Source organism: Sipha flava, unplaced genomic scaffold, assembly GCF_003268045.1.
Source record: "Sipha flava isolate LNK unplaced genomic scaffold, YSA_version1 124_pilon_pilon, whole genome shotgun sequence".
Taxonomy (NCBI): domain Eukaryota; kingdom Metazoa; phylum Arthropoda; class Insecta; order Hemiptera; family Aphididae; genus Sipha; species Sipha flava.
In genome coordinates, this window is record NW_020271750.1 from 21,329 (window position 1) to 34,976 (window position 13,648).

General features: G+C 28.5%; 2 protein-coding genes across 3 annotated transcripts; one reads left to right on the forward strand and one right to left on the reverse strand.

The window, feature by feature from the left end:
- The first annotated feature begins 15 nt into the window (after positions 1-15).
- Positions 16-1,257, forward strand: LOC112694157. Its single transcript, XM_025569546.1, has 3 exons — positions 16-278; positions 568-1,031; positions 1,092-1,257. Exons 2-3 carry the CDS (start codon positions 571-573, stop codon positions 1,207-1,209), a joined length of 579 nt encoding a protein of 192 aa, XP_025425331.1. The 5' UTR covers positions 16-278; positions 568-570; the 3' UTR covers positions 1,210-1,257.
- Positions 1,258-1,568: 311 nt separating this feature from the next.
- Positions 1,569-12,536, reverse strand: LOC112694160 (TGF-beta-activated kinase 1 and MAP3K7-binding protein 1-like). 2 transcript variants are annotated; one of them, XM_025569551.1, is made up of 9 exons: positions 12,427-12,536; positions 12,168-12,299; positions 11,859-12,099; positions 11,664-11,796; positions 11,353-11,596; positions 10,975-11,134; positions 10,820-10,919; positions 1,873-2,077; positions 1,636-1,805 (listed from the first exon to the last, which is right to left on the reverse strand). In XM_025569551.1, the coding sequence occupies exons 2-9, from the start codon at positions 12,262-12,264 to the stop codon at positions 1,636-1,638; spliced, it is 1,350 nt and encodes a 449-aa protein (XP_025425336.1). In that variant the 5' UTR covers positions 12,265-12,299; positions 12,427-12,536. The 2 variants fall into 2 exon arrangements, with proteins under 2 accessions (XP_025425337.1, XP_025425336.1); XM_025569552.1 differs by lacking the exon at positions 12,427-12,536 and having other exon boundaries at positions 1,569-1,805; positions 12,168-12,264.
- Between the last annotated feature and the right edge of the window lie 1,112 nt (positions 12,537-13,648).

Sequence of the window (13,648 nt, forward strand, 5' to 3'; positions counted from 1 at the left end):
AATGGTTATCGTAATAACTAAACAATCGTAATGAACTATCGATAGTTAAGTATATTGAAAATGCGATATAGTCAATATCACCTAAATGTTGTTTGTAACAAAGTGCTGTTGTTATCATAAATATTTGTTAATTTATGTACCTTGTTATCAATTCAAAACAATTTTTTCTCGTTTTGTTCTAATTCACCCCATTTTACGGTACCCAAATATCGTCGTTCCTTTGTTAAATCTATTTTTCATTCAAATTATTGTCGAGCAGCAAACGAATAACTACAAAAGTATGTATTTAAAATAATTTCTATATCATAATAAAATGATTTCTAGCATTTTGTTAGCATCTAGCCACTATTTGAAATCTCAATTTTTGTGAAATTTGATAATTTTACATTCACTAAAATTAAAACATTTCAAATTAGTTCATTAGATATAGTACAGTAATACATTATAGAGTTATAATTTACTTAATCTTTAATATTACTTTGTTTTTAAATACATTTTTGTATGAAGTGTAGATTTTGTTGTATGTGTTTATCGTTCTTTTAAACATATTTATTCAATTTTATTTAGAACATGGAAACCGATAAAATAGGAATTTTAGAAAAGTGTGTAGCTGCTTTAGAATTAAAAGTGTATGGTGCAAATAAAGTCACTCAAACTTCACTACCTAGTGGTAACCTTGTTGAAGAAGTAAAGCTAGTTGACAATACTATAGGTAATGCATGTATTGGTCATCCTTATGCTAATGCTTTACTGAGTCATGTAAAACTATTGGATAAGTTAATGGATCCATTTTATGAAGAATATCAACCTGAAATATCCAAACGAGAAGTTATACTTTCTTCAGAGTCTGAATTAATTGATTATGTGCAGCAGCTTAAGCAACTCGAAGAAAAACGACATACAATAAATGATAAGTCCTATGGAGAATTAGACAAATATACAGAAGAAATTGAGAAATTGGTTGGTAATGAAAGAAACCAACGTCAATTAATTAACCAACAAACAGAACATTTACACAAATTATTATTTAGGTAAATAAAAACAAATTACCAAGACTTCTTAACAAAGTTGTAATTTAATTTGTATTATAGGTATGAACAACTGATGTTAAAATTTTCAATAGCATTTGATACATTAGAAAAAGCAATAACAGTATTAGAGTTAAAGACTTCAGAAAAACCAGAAGAAGATATTGAAGATAGTAAATAAATCAAATACAAATATATTTTTGCATAAAAAAAGTAAAAATATCTTTAAATTAAACATATAATATATATAATTTTTATACTTGAATCGTTAATATTTTATCTATATGTTTTATAATTATAAGAAACATTTCTGATAATATATTTTAAGTGCTTTAGTTTATAATATTTATTTAAACATACAATAAACTATTTCGTGATTTAAAGAATGTATATTTTTTGCAGTTGATACTTTATATAAATTTGGTACATAAATAGAAAAGTAAAAAAAAAAAAAAAAATAGAATACATAATTAAAGAATAAATAATACATTTTACCAATTAAACTAATAAAATATATTTTATTATAAAACTTAGTTATACTTTAATTCAATAAATAAAACTATGGTACTATATAATTACTGATCTAAAAATCCATTAACATTTTTTTCTAATCGTAAAAAAAGTTTATATTTGAAGGAAGGTTGCCTTTTGCCCTAGCTGCATCAACATTTGTGTTAAATTCACTAAAATCAACATATGGTAATATACTTTTGGTGGATCCACTAGAAGGATCAGTTGTAGTTGATGTCGTGGTTTGAGTTAAGTTTATTGCTGTGTCTAAATAAAAAAATAAAAACATACAACTAAAATACAATTTATACAGATAATATTTTGCTAAATTAACCTTGATCGTATGAGCTATTCCAACTATGTTGTTGTTCTGTAATTGCATTAGGCATTGCAAAATTGAAGTTGCGTATCATCAACATAATATTAGGACGAGTTGCTCCCATAGCATTATCTTGTGCTTCGTAAGTATCATGATATATTCGTGCTATGTGGTCAACAACTGCTTGTGCAACACCAGTCAATGTAGATTGTACTCGTAACTTGAGAAATTAAAAAATAAGTAATTCAATGGTTCGTTTATATATAATACTAGGAGTGAGTGGGTATCCTGAACTTAGGTTCAAAAATCGAGAAATCAATTTATTTTCCAAATTCCAAGACTAAATAATACATAACTAAGGAAGTGATAGTTGCCTACTTAATAGTGGGATAGGCATGTTGTAAATTTTATCAAGATAAATAATTAGGGCTTCTAACCGGTTAAAACCGTTTTTTTTTATTAACCGGTATTATTGGAAAATGTGTACGAACGAAAACAAAAATGAAACCACAATTACTAATTTTATAGAACGAAAACGAAATAGTTATTCAAAAAAATATTTTTCGTTTTCGGACGGAAATAAATATATTTTTAATTACGAAATATAATAAATATTTAATTTTAGATTTTACAAATTTTGTTAAGTTGGTCAGTCTGATTTATTTGACCAAGACAGGTAAAAATTGAATAATTGGTAAGTGGGACTTGTAATGACTGCGTTACATGGCACCCGAACATAAGCCAATCACTACATTTAATTAATAAGCGGATACAAAATAAATAAAACAAATTAATTTAATTAGATTTTTTTTTAACTTTATTTTGAAAACTGCATTAACTATCAATTGCACACGTATTACATAACCTATATACTAACATGCACTGTGTACAGTGTAACCACGTACACTACAGATCCTTCCCACTAAGCAAGGAACCGTATCATCAATTATTAATGATTGTAAAAAGGGGGAAGATAACGAAGAAGAATTTAAAAGGGATAATGTATGGATCCGAGAAAAGTCGTTTACACCAGGAGCAATAGATTAAATATTACCTATGGTTTGTCTGAAATATTTACTATTAGAATATAGAACTGCGGGCGAAGGAGAAAAATGTTTCACAGGGGTAAATAAAGGACTGATGATTTTTGGTTTTTTGGAATTGAAAAGTGATGACGAACGTTTAGAACTGGAAAATCCTCGTCTAAGGAAAGAAAATTAGATTTTGCAAGATTGGGAGAATGAGCCTATTAAAAATTTCGGAATAATTATATAATGAAGTATAAAGGTTTCTTTTTTAAATAATAAGGTTTCTTGATATGATAAATTTTCGTTAACCATAATTTTTTTTTTATTTCTTTTTGCTTTGAACATTCTTCGCATTTGCAATCAGTGGCCACATAAAAAGTTTGCAAAATATACAAATCGGATCTGTAGCTGTGACAGGACATTCATTTATTTGGTGCTTGGCGCTGCCGCAATGACTGCATCTTGGGTCGCTTCAACAAAATTTTTGTGTGTCCTAAACGTTAACAATTATTGCATTGAACTGGGGAACGGATACTAGGCTAGACTTCCAGAAGCATATTGAACAGCGAGATATATTGAAGAAATTTTGGGGAAACAAATTTTAATTCGACAATACGAGTAGGCACAATATTTCAGTCTTTTTTTTATTGAAATACGTTTGGAACTTTCAATTGGAGTTTGGGATTTAACGCCCTCCCTATAGTCGTCTTCAGAAATGATGCAATCGAGTCCAACTACGCTAAATGAGTAAATAAGATTTAATGAAATACAAGCGGTTAGACCTTGTTCTATTAATATGTTTGAGTTCAAGCAAAGATTACCATTGGCAACCGAGTCGAAGGTAATTTTGTTTTGTTTTTTCGCGCTTGCCGGTTTAATAATTGTAACACCAGTAAAATGTGTGGAAAAAATTTTAGCTGCCTCAATGGGGTGCCAATTACTCAAATTTGAGTTAGTATTTATACATTTGACAAGAATAATGATATGACTATTAGAGCTGCGCGATTATTTTATTTTCATATAATCGATGTGTAGAAAATTATATCGATTATAATCGGTTTTTTTTATACATACATTCTAATCGATTATTATCAGTAATAAATGTTATAATTGATACTTAATCAATAATCGGTTATTATTAAAACATAAATTATAGTCAATAGTGCTCAGATATTGTTGCATTAGTAATTTTTTTTCTTTTGTTCCGATTCGCTACTAAGTAGGTTATAAATTTGTTTTAAACAAGTACAAACAATTATCTAAAAATTTTAAGTGCAACGTTTTACAATTTTTGACCAAATTTCAATTTTATTGCAATTTTGTTGATTGTCGTCATTTTCAATAAAATTGTATGTATTATTTTTTTTGTGATACCAAATTTTAAAAAGTAACAAAAAACATAACAGAACATAACAAAATTTTGTTAGATTACATAGGAATAATCTATGGCTTTTTTTTTTTATTTTTTATTAAGAAAGCTTCAAGTTACAACTAATATAGCTCAACAATTACAGATAATCTATGGTTATGTTGGGCTTTGTTGGTTGTGACTTATGACAACTCATTTCACTGTCGTTTTTGGTGGTAACTGGAAAAACTATTTGATGAGTAGAAAAGTTGCCGTAACTCGTTAATTGTTTTTACTCATTAACCAGTCGATTGATGTATTATTAAATATGTTCGCAAGACGCAGATCACAAATCAAATGTGTGTCCCGGTGTTCATTCCCTCTGTTAAATTCAACATTTGTGAATATAATAACAACATATTTATAAATATGACGTATCAATAACAATTCTATCAAATTTTAAAAATAAACACTAAATTCGTTTATGTTTACATTATTTTAGTAATAGTAAAAGGGATTTTAAGCTATAAATAAAAATACTTCAATAACAATACCATGACCGTTACAATAAAAACATTTTAAATTTATGTTATATTTCTAAAATATTTTTCAATTACATAATGTATAAAATATAATTCAATTATAATTAATTTTCGATTATTCTGTTTTTCAATTATTATTTAAGTCAATTAATAATTGTTTTCATTAATCTAAAACAATCGTACCATCTCGATTATTCGATTATATAATCGATTAATCGAGATTAATCGAATTGCGGTTATATCGATTATTTATAAAATATGGAAAATAATTGATTAATCGATTAAAATTATCGATTATATAAAATAACCGCGCAGCCCTAATGATCATTGTAGTCCGATTGAAATGTTGCGTGTGTTGCAGTGCATAAATAAAGGCACTAAGAGTGGAATCGTTAGTGTTATTAGATGTAGATATCGAAGTAGCATTATTATTATTTGATAAAGAGAAACTTGCATTGAACTTATTTAAATTAGTTAAATTGGTAAAATCGATATTGTTGTTAATGGCCATAGGCAACGACGGTGACGACGCGTTATCGGTTGCAGATAAGGAGTTAAATTTAACGGCCTGATTTAATGGTATTAAAGACGGTGGATTATTAATAATACGTTGCAGATCAGAAGACTTTGGGTTAGATGAAACAAATTTAAATTTACCTTATGTATTTTTACTTATGACGAGAGTAAAGTTAGGATCTGTACCACGGTTAGTGTTTAAAGACGATATCGATTTCTTGGGCGCAGGTGATTTACCTGCATGCAAGTCGCTGCCCGAAAACGACGACATAACAGGAGTTAACGAGTTCAACTAGAACCTTGATACACTCAGAATAATGGCTGCGAAAAGAGTAAACACACCGAACACAACGATGGCTGAAACGCGAATGGTGTTATTTAGTGATGGGTATAATCGAGTAACTCGATTACTTGAGTAAATCGACTACATCGATTGTTAGGATAAATAATCGAGTGATTTGCTCGGTTTCGATTCTAGAAACCAACTGAAAAAATCAAATGAAAAATTAGTAATTACTAATTTTGTTAGTAATAAGTAATAATTGTAATAAGTAACAAATAATGAAATAACTACTATTATAGTCGAGTATTTTTATTTTGCTCATCTAGTAATCTCTTAACAGTTAACAATCTTAATATTTGAATTCATAGGAATCATGAAAATAATAATCTAAATACGGACTATTTTTATCTGAAATAGTTTCATAGTAAATAATCTTATCTGTTCTGGAAATCTTGGTTATTGTCATTATGTTTATTTATAAGTATACTGGGTATACAATTATTTAATACATTCACTACAACACTACACAACGGATACTAATAACTATTTATATGGTGGACTAAAATATATTTGGACTTATTTTGTTACACTCGCAGATATTTATTATTATTATTTTATATTATTTTATAATATGGACGCATATGTTGCACAACTACAACATGGTATTATACGAAACGTCATAATAATATATAGTTTAATCAAAATAAATACTCATCGTACATGTTTATGAACTAAACTGTTTACACTATTCCCTATACAAATTGGTAGCTAATAAATAAGTAATTTACTGTAGTTCTATAATATTTACTAGCTAATATAATAATATATTTTTGCACAAATTCGAGCTTTTTAAAATGCGACCAGGAAATAAGCAACGTTCGATAGTGTGGAAGTAGTTAAAAAAAAAAATAGTGGCGAAACGACAGTAACTAGCCAAAATTGTAAGAAGGACTTAAAGTTTTATGGAAATACAACCAATTTAAAAGGTAGATACTACAATATTTTATTATATTATTTAGTAATTTTAGTTATACATGCTTTCCTAATTCCTACTATATATTTACCTAAATTATATTTTTTAACATACTAAACATTTTTTAAAAGAGCACTTAAAACGAAAACATCCAATGCTTATTGCTATTCTTATTTCTACAACAGACAATCCAGATTCTGTTTTACAAAATATCGAAAGCATTGACAATTTGTCAGATGTTCAATCATCTTCGTCAAGTACAAATACACAAGACCAATTTTTAACTCTTCCTCTAGCTAAACGCTCGCGTCAACTAAAATTATTCGGTTCAACTAAAAATAATGAACTTACTGTTGGTGAAAAGAATGATATTGATAAGTCTTTAAAGGACTATCCAAGGAAAAATTTAAAAAAAATATTTTCATGAAATATTGTAGAATGAAAACAATTATGAATTTTGTTAAAAATAGTTTTTCATTGCTTTGCTCCGTTCAGTACTTATAGTCATTTTAAAATGACGCGTGACGTCACAGGTTCCTTCGGTCGGCCGCCCGCCTATTTTAATACACGTATTTCCTCGACGCGTCGTTAGTCATTTATTTATATATTAAGTCATTATTATTACGGCTATCAGCCCTTATCAACAGTTGAAAATGTTGGATTTTTAGAGTACACAAAAAAATTACAACCACTTTACACTCCTCCAAGTAGGAAATTATTAACTACAAAGTTGCTGCCTGATCAATATAACATAATTTTTTTTAAACTGAAATCTATATTAAATAACGTAAATGATGTGTCTATAATAACGGATATGTAGACATCTGATTCCACAAAGTCTTATATAACTGTTACTTGCCATTTTATTTTCAACGATAATTTATACTAGTTAGTTATTGCCACGGTCGGAACTAGGGGGTGGAAGACGGGGATGAATTCCCCGGCGTAAAATTTTAGAGGGTATAATTTTTGTAATTATTAACAACTAATTTGATATTTTTAATTTTGTTAAATACTGTTATTAAGTTAAAACTCAATAAGTATGATTGTATATTAATTATTACAAAAAAAATTCTCGAGAAGAGTATTTTTGATTATTGGTCTATGATAGAGCGTAATTTTAACATTCTCCCCGGGCGTAACGATTCTTAGTTCCACCTCTGGTTATTGCTACCAAAGAAATATGTGAAAGTCATACCGGAGAAAATATTGCTTCCGCATTATCATATATTTTTAATGATTGGAATATAACTAATAAAACAGTTACAATAGTGTCCGACAGCGGAGCAAACATAAAAAATGCTATTAATGAACATCTGAAAAAATATCACCACCCATGTGTAGCTCATACCTTAAACTTAAGTGTTAATGATGCGATAAATGAAAACACAGAACTTCTCCAGGTATGGAAAACATGTCGAGCTATAGTGGGTCACTTTAAGCATAGTAGTTCTGCAACTGAGAAATTACGTGAATTTCAAAATCAGAGGACCTCCCTGAGTTAAAAGTTCAACAGAATGATAGTACTAGGTGGAATTCATGTATAATCATGGTTGAAAGAATCATAGAAATAATAAATCTTATAACTGCTGCTATGTCGTCTATTCGACGAGCTCCAAATTGTTTGACTGGGACAGAATGGGATTTAATAGCAGATTGTGCTCAAATTTTAAAACCATTTGAACATATGACGTCAGAGTTGTCCGGAGAAATATATCCAACATTATCCTTAATAAGAGGTCTTCAATATACAGTAAAAAATATAAAAGCAGATACTCATGCAGGTATATTACTACAAAATACATTACTAGACGTAGTAGTGAAACGTTTAGGAGCTCTAGAAAAAATAAGTATAATAACAAAATCAACTTTCTTAGATCCGAGACTTAAAAAAACTGCATTCGGAATGACTGATAATGCAGAAAATACTCAAAAGTGGATAATAGAAGAGCTTACTTCAAATATTTATAATAATAACAACGATAGAAACAATACGAGTATAAGTGAAACATCAGCATCCCTAATTTTGACCAGCGAATCCTCAAATTCTTTATGGGAACATTTCGACAGTAAATTATCTCAAGTCAGAAGTATTATTCACCTTGATATTAGTGCAGCGGTTCTCAACCGGGGGTCCGCGAGTAGGTATTAGGGAGTCCCCGAAAAAAAAGCGTAATGGCGGAAAAATTTAAATTTGTTGTAATTAATTGAAATTACTTGTGAAACTAGTAGTGAAATATTGTAAATGTTGTAAATAGGTTTTTTCGTAACTTATACGATTTAGTATAAGTGTATAATAAGAGTATAATACTGGAAAACGTGTATTGAGAATAACCAACCAGAAATTTTTGAAGCACTGCATGATTTTCTCAGTGAAACTGATATGAACTTATCACAAGGCATCAAACACCAAATTGTTCAACATTTGAATGAGCTTAAAACAGCTTTTGCAAAATACTTCCCTAAATGTGGAAACGAAGACCACTGGATTATGTTCCCTTTCAGTGAAATTTATTTCAAATCTGCAGTTTTATCAGCCCGTGAAAAAGAAAAATAGATTGAACTGAAAACGGACTCTTCACTCCAAGCAGCATTTCTTGAAAAAAAATCACTGATCACCTTTTGGGCTAATGTGAAAGACGAATATCCTGAGCTTTCTTACAAAGCATTCAATGTTTTGCTACCGCTTACGAGCTCTGTATTAGTGGAAAGAGCCTTTTCGTCATACACATTTATTAAAAATAAGTACCGCAATAGACTCTCGGTGAGTTCAGACTTACGAGTTTATTTATCATCCGTGGAGCCAGATTTCAAAAAGTTAAGTGCTAGCAAACAAGCTCAAGGATCACATTAAAATTACATTTTTAACTCAATATTATTTTTTATTATTTATTTTTATACATACAATGTATTGCGCATGTTGATCAAAAGAAATCAAATTTTTCATTATTAAACTTATTTCGTAAATTCATATCTATCTTATGTAAAAATATATGACAAATTGGCATTTGGGGGTCCGTAAAGTAGTAGTGAGTGGTCAAGGGGTGCGTGAATAAAAAAAAAAGGTTGAGAACCGCTGTATTAGTGCAATATTAATGGTTCGTCAATACCTAGAATTACCTCATTTGCAACGTAGAAAAAATTGCTTGGATTTTTGGAAGCAACATAAACATACTTTTCCTGAGTTATACAAGCTGCAATTAAAATATTTATGTATTCCTGCAACTTCAGTTCCTAGCGAGAGGGTATTTTCTAAAGCTGGATTGTAACCAATAAACTTAGAAACAGGCTGTCGCCAAAAAATTTAGATTATATTATATTTTTAAATAGTAACTTAAATATGGTGTAATATTTATTTTTAATTAAAGTTTTAATTATTATTTTCATTTTTAAGTTTTGAACTGTTGTTTGTTATAAGCCTAACACAATGAATCATCAATTTTTTTATTTTAAAAAGTATTTTGTTTTTATATTATAATTTATAATAATAACTATTAATAAGTGTAATGTGCTAATTTAATTAAAAATATTTCTACGAATTTTTAATAATAAGTTGATTATTATTTATTAGTTCATACTATCTCAATTATTTTAATCGAGTGAATCACTCGATTATGATGACATCTCGATTACTAAATTTCTTGATTATCATAATCATTCGATTATTCCCATCACTAGTATTATCTTAAATTGTATCAAATATTTGTAAATTTGTCCAACATTTTGAATTAATATGTTTTTTTTTTTTTTATAATAAATATTGCAGTTGTGTTGTTCATTATGTGTGTTAGTATATTCAATATTGTAATAAAACTTAAAAAGGAATATTATATTATTTATTGTATAAATATATATTAAATATATAAATTATGAACTTATTTTAAAAATATCTTACTATAGTTAAATTTTTTAATTAATTATTTCACAATTATGATAGTGAATTGTCTGAGGTATAAAATTGTTATAAAAAATATATTTTTTTATAACTAACAAAATTAACCAGTTTTATTACTTTGAAAACTGGTTTTAAAAAACTATAAAATATAAGATGAACTAAAGCCATAAACCACAAAAAATCATTATGGTTTGAAGCCCTGTAAATAATATGACCTAAACACTAATAATTATATTTTATAATGTAATTAAAATAAATCCCAAAATTATCTTGAATTCCTAGTTTAGGGTTAATACTTCTCAATTCCAGTCCTGACTCTTAAATATGTCTACCCATTCACCCCTAATAAGTATTTAATCCTATGTTAAGTTACTTACTTGTTCTACTACTAATAATGCTAATTCTTTGTTTACTTGGTTAGTGCCAGTTGCTTCTTCTAATGTTTTCAAAAGACCCGGAGAAGCAATCATCATAAATCTAAGTTTTATTTAAATATTAACTTTAAAAGTAACTGTAATTTGAAATATAATACCTATATGACGAATCAATAGAAATACCACCATCTACATGAGGTTCAGCAATAATTGGTTCAGTAGAAGCTGTTCGAAGTTCATCATAATCTTTATATGCACCTTTTATCATGTAATTACATAAACACCGAGTGGAGGATTGATTTCCAAGAGTTCTGCTACCTGTATTTAACTATAATTTTGTAAATATTCTGGATAATATATTACAATATTGTGATAATGTGATTAAGGATATGGGTGCTAGTTTAATTATAGTGTTGTAACAGTTTGAGAATCTTGTATGATTTTTCATAATTAATAAAGTTATAGTATTAATAGTTTAAGCTAAGTATTATATTTTACTCCTCGCAATTCATCCAGTATATTACAAATATACAAACCATTAATCTTTCCATCAGAAATTTTGAGTCCAAGATTGGTCATCCGCATTACTTCATCTAAATTAGTCAAGTTATGGTCAACTGTATGCTGCACAACTCTTAAAACATCATCTTTATCAGTTTTACATAATAATAAACGACTTTCCCCAACATTGGCCACAAATAAACGATTATTTTTAAGTATAGCTATTGCTGCTCCAGTACCACATGATAATTCTTCATCAAGTTCCTTCAATTTTTCTATCTGTAAAAATATTTTATAAATATTTTTTAAGAAATATTTAAATTAACAATAATTAAGCAAAATTTACAATTTGAGGATATTGTTGATATGCGTCATAATGAGATATCCCTTCAGGAAGTTGAAGTTGAAGACTTGCTCTTTGAAGTAATTTATTATCAATAGTTTCAATATAGGATTTCTCAACAGAAAGAAAACTTTGTCTACAATTCCATAATTTGTTTTTAAATTTCAAAACATATATATATATATATATATTTCTTACTGAATTATTTCTTTTGTAACTTCATCCATTTCAGTAGTAGGTAACTGACTTAACAAAATGTCTGCAGCAATACGATCACGTGCAAACCGAGCCATTTCTCCACCATTGTGACCATTAAAAATTCCATACAACCATACAACACCATCATCATAGCAACATCGAAGACTAATATCTTCCGATTCCAATTCTTCTTGACGTTGACCTAACTCATCATATCTTTGTCGGGTTAAGTATCCAACACCTATATTACATATTTTATTCAGTAAGACTCTCAAAACTAATAGAACATTTGATTATTCATATACATACCAGAAACTTTACAAACAGGTAAATCATCTGTCCAACTACGACTATAGTTAAAAACATGTTTATTATAATCAGGACCACCTTCAGCTATAGTAGGCATAATAATGAAATTAAATTTGTGTTAAAATATTTTCCCTGTAAATCATAAATAAAATTAATAGTTATAGATTTTATTATGATCTTTGCTCAACAAAATGCTGTGTACTAATGTATGCATTTATAACATATATTTTAATTGATTAATATAAATTATTTTAATTACGTTTACAAAAACATTGTGTTTCATGAAAAATATAATCTAGAATGGAAATTGGAATAAGTTTTCAAATTTCCAAATAAAAATGTCAGTGTAAAGTTTATAGTTTGTTATTAAATATACGTTATCAATCTGATAAACACATGTGAATATTACATAGAGTAATTTATTATTTTTCTATGGAATACCATTTATGTAGTTATCATATTCCAATAGTTTTATGATACCACAGAATTGATTAAACTAGAATGGACACTGATAAAAAATTACATTGGCTCTTATGGAAGTTTCGTAATTTGAGCTAAACTACTCTCAGTGTTACCATAAAATAAAGAAAAACAAAAATATTGTACACAATCCTTCGTTTTCAAAAACCTAAATTAGCGCTTCTCAACCTGTGATACGCGTACCACTAATGGTACTCCTAAAGCTTATAGGTGGTTCGCGAAGGAAATCTAACTTTATATAAAAAAGTTTTCTGACTGATATTGGTGAAAAAAAGTCCAAATTTTTTTGTGATGACAAAGGTCTGTTTAGTATTTATTAAAATATACTATTATTGTACATATTTGACCGTTTTAATGTTCTACATATGAATCTGCAAGGCTCAAACATAAAGATATTTTATGTTAGCGATAAAGTTAATGCGCTCGTGAGAAAGTTGGATTTATTTATTTCGCAAGTATCCAAGAATCATTTTTCAGCATTCGAGACGGTAAACAAATTCTAAAAAAACAGTGAAATTCAGCCAAATTAAAATATATCATTTCAAAACACCTAAAATCACAAAAATATATTATTTCCACTATATCCCTGAGTGTAACTCAGAAATTAAATGGATCATAAACCCTTTTGAAGAAGATTATATTAAGAACATTCCAAATGTTATTTTGGCAAAAGAATTATTCATTGATAAAACCTTGCTATGGGGTTTCCATTCTGATTTCATCTATTCTGTGATGATACCACCGTGTACACATAGATAATAATATTTTTCAACGGTATATGCCAAGGACTAAGATATACGTGTATAGTCCGTGGCGTATAGGTACTAAAGATCAGCAAGGGCCAGGCCGGCCCAACCCGGTCCTCAAAAAGCTCAGCCCGTACTGAGACTGGACCGGGCCAGGTCTTAAAAAAATTATGAGGGCTAGACAGGACTTTCGTTTTCGTAAACATTTTCAGGCCGGGACTGGCTGAGATTTTTTGGTAGAACTTTTCGGACTGA

Bases quoted from the DNA above. Each gene is read 5' to 3' on its own strand.
- LOC112694160 (XM_025569552.1), bottom strand. From the start codon at position 12,264: ATGCCTACTATAGCTGAAGGTGGTCCTGATTATAATAAACATGTTTTT. The intron at 12,100-12,167 runs GTATGTATATGA...TATGTAATATAG, and splicing joins ACCTGTTTGTAAAGTTTCTG to GTGTTGGATACTTAACCCGA. The intron at 1,806-1,872 runs GTTAATTTAGCA...TTTTTTATTTAG, and splicing joins GAATAGCTCATACGATCAAG to ACACAGCAATAAACTTAACT.
- LOC112694157 (XM_025569546.1), top strand. From the start codon at position 571: ATGGAAACCGATAAAATAGGAATTTTAGAAAAGTGTGTAGCTGCTTTA. The intron at 1,032-1,091 runs GTAAATAAAAAC...TTTGTATTATAG, and splicing joins TTACACAAATTATTATTTAG to GTATGAACAACTGATGTTAA.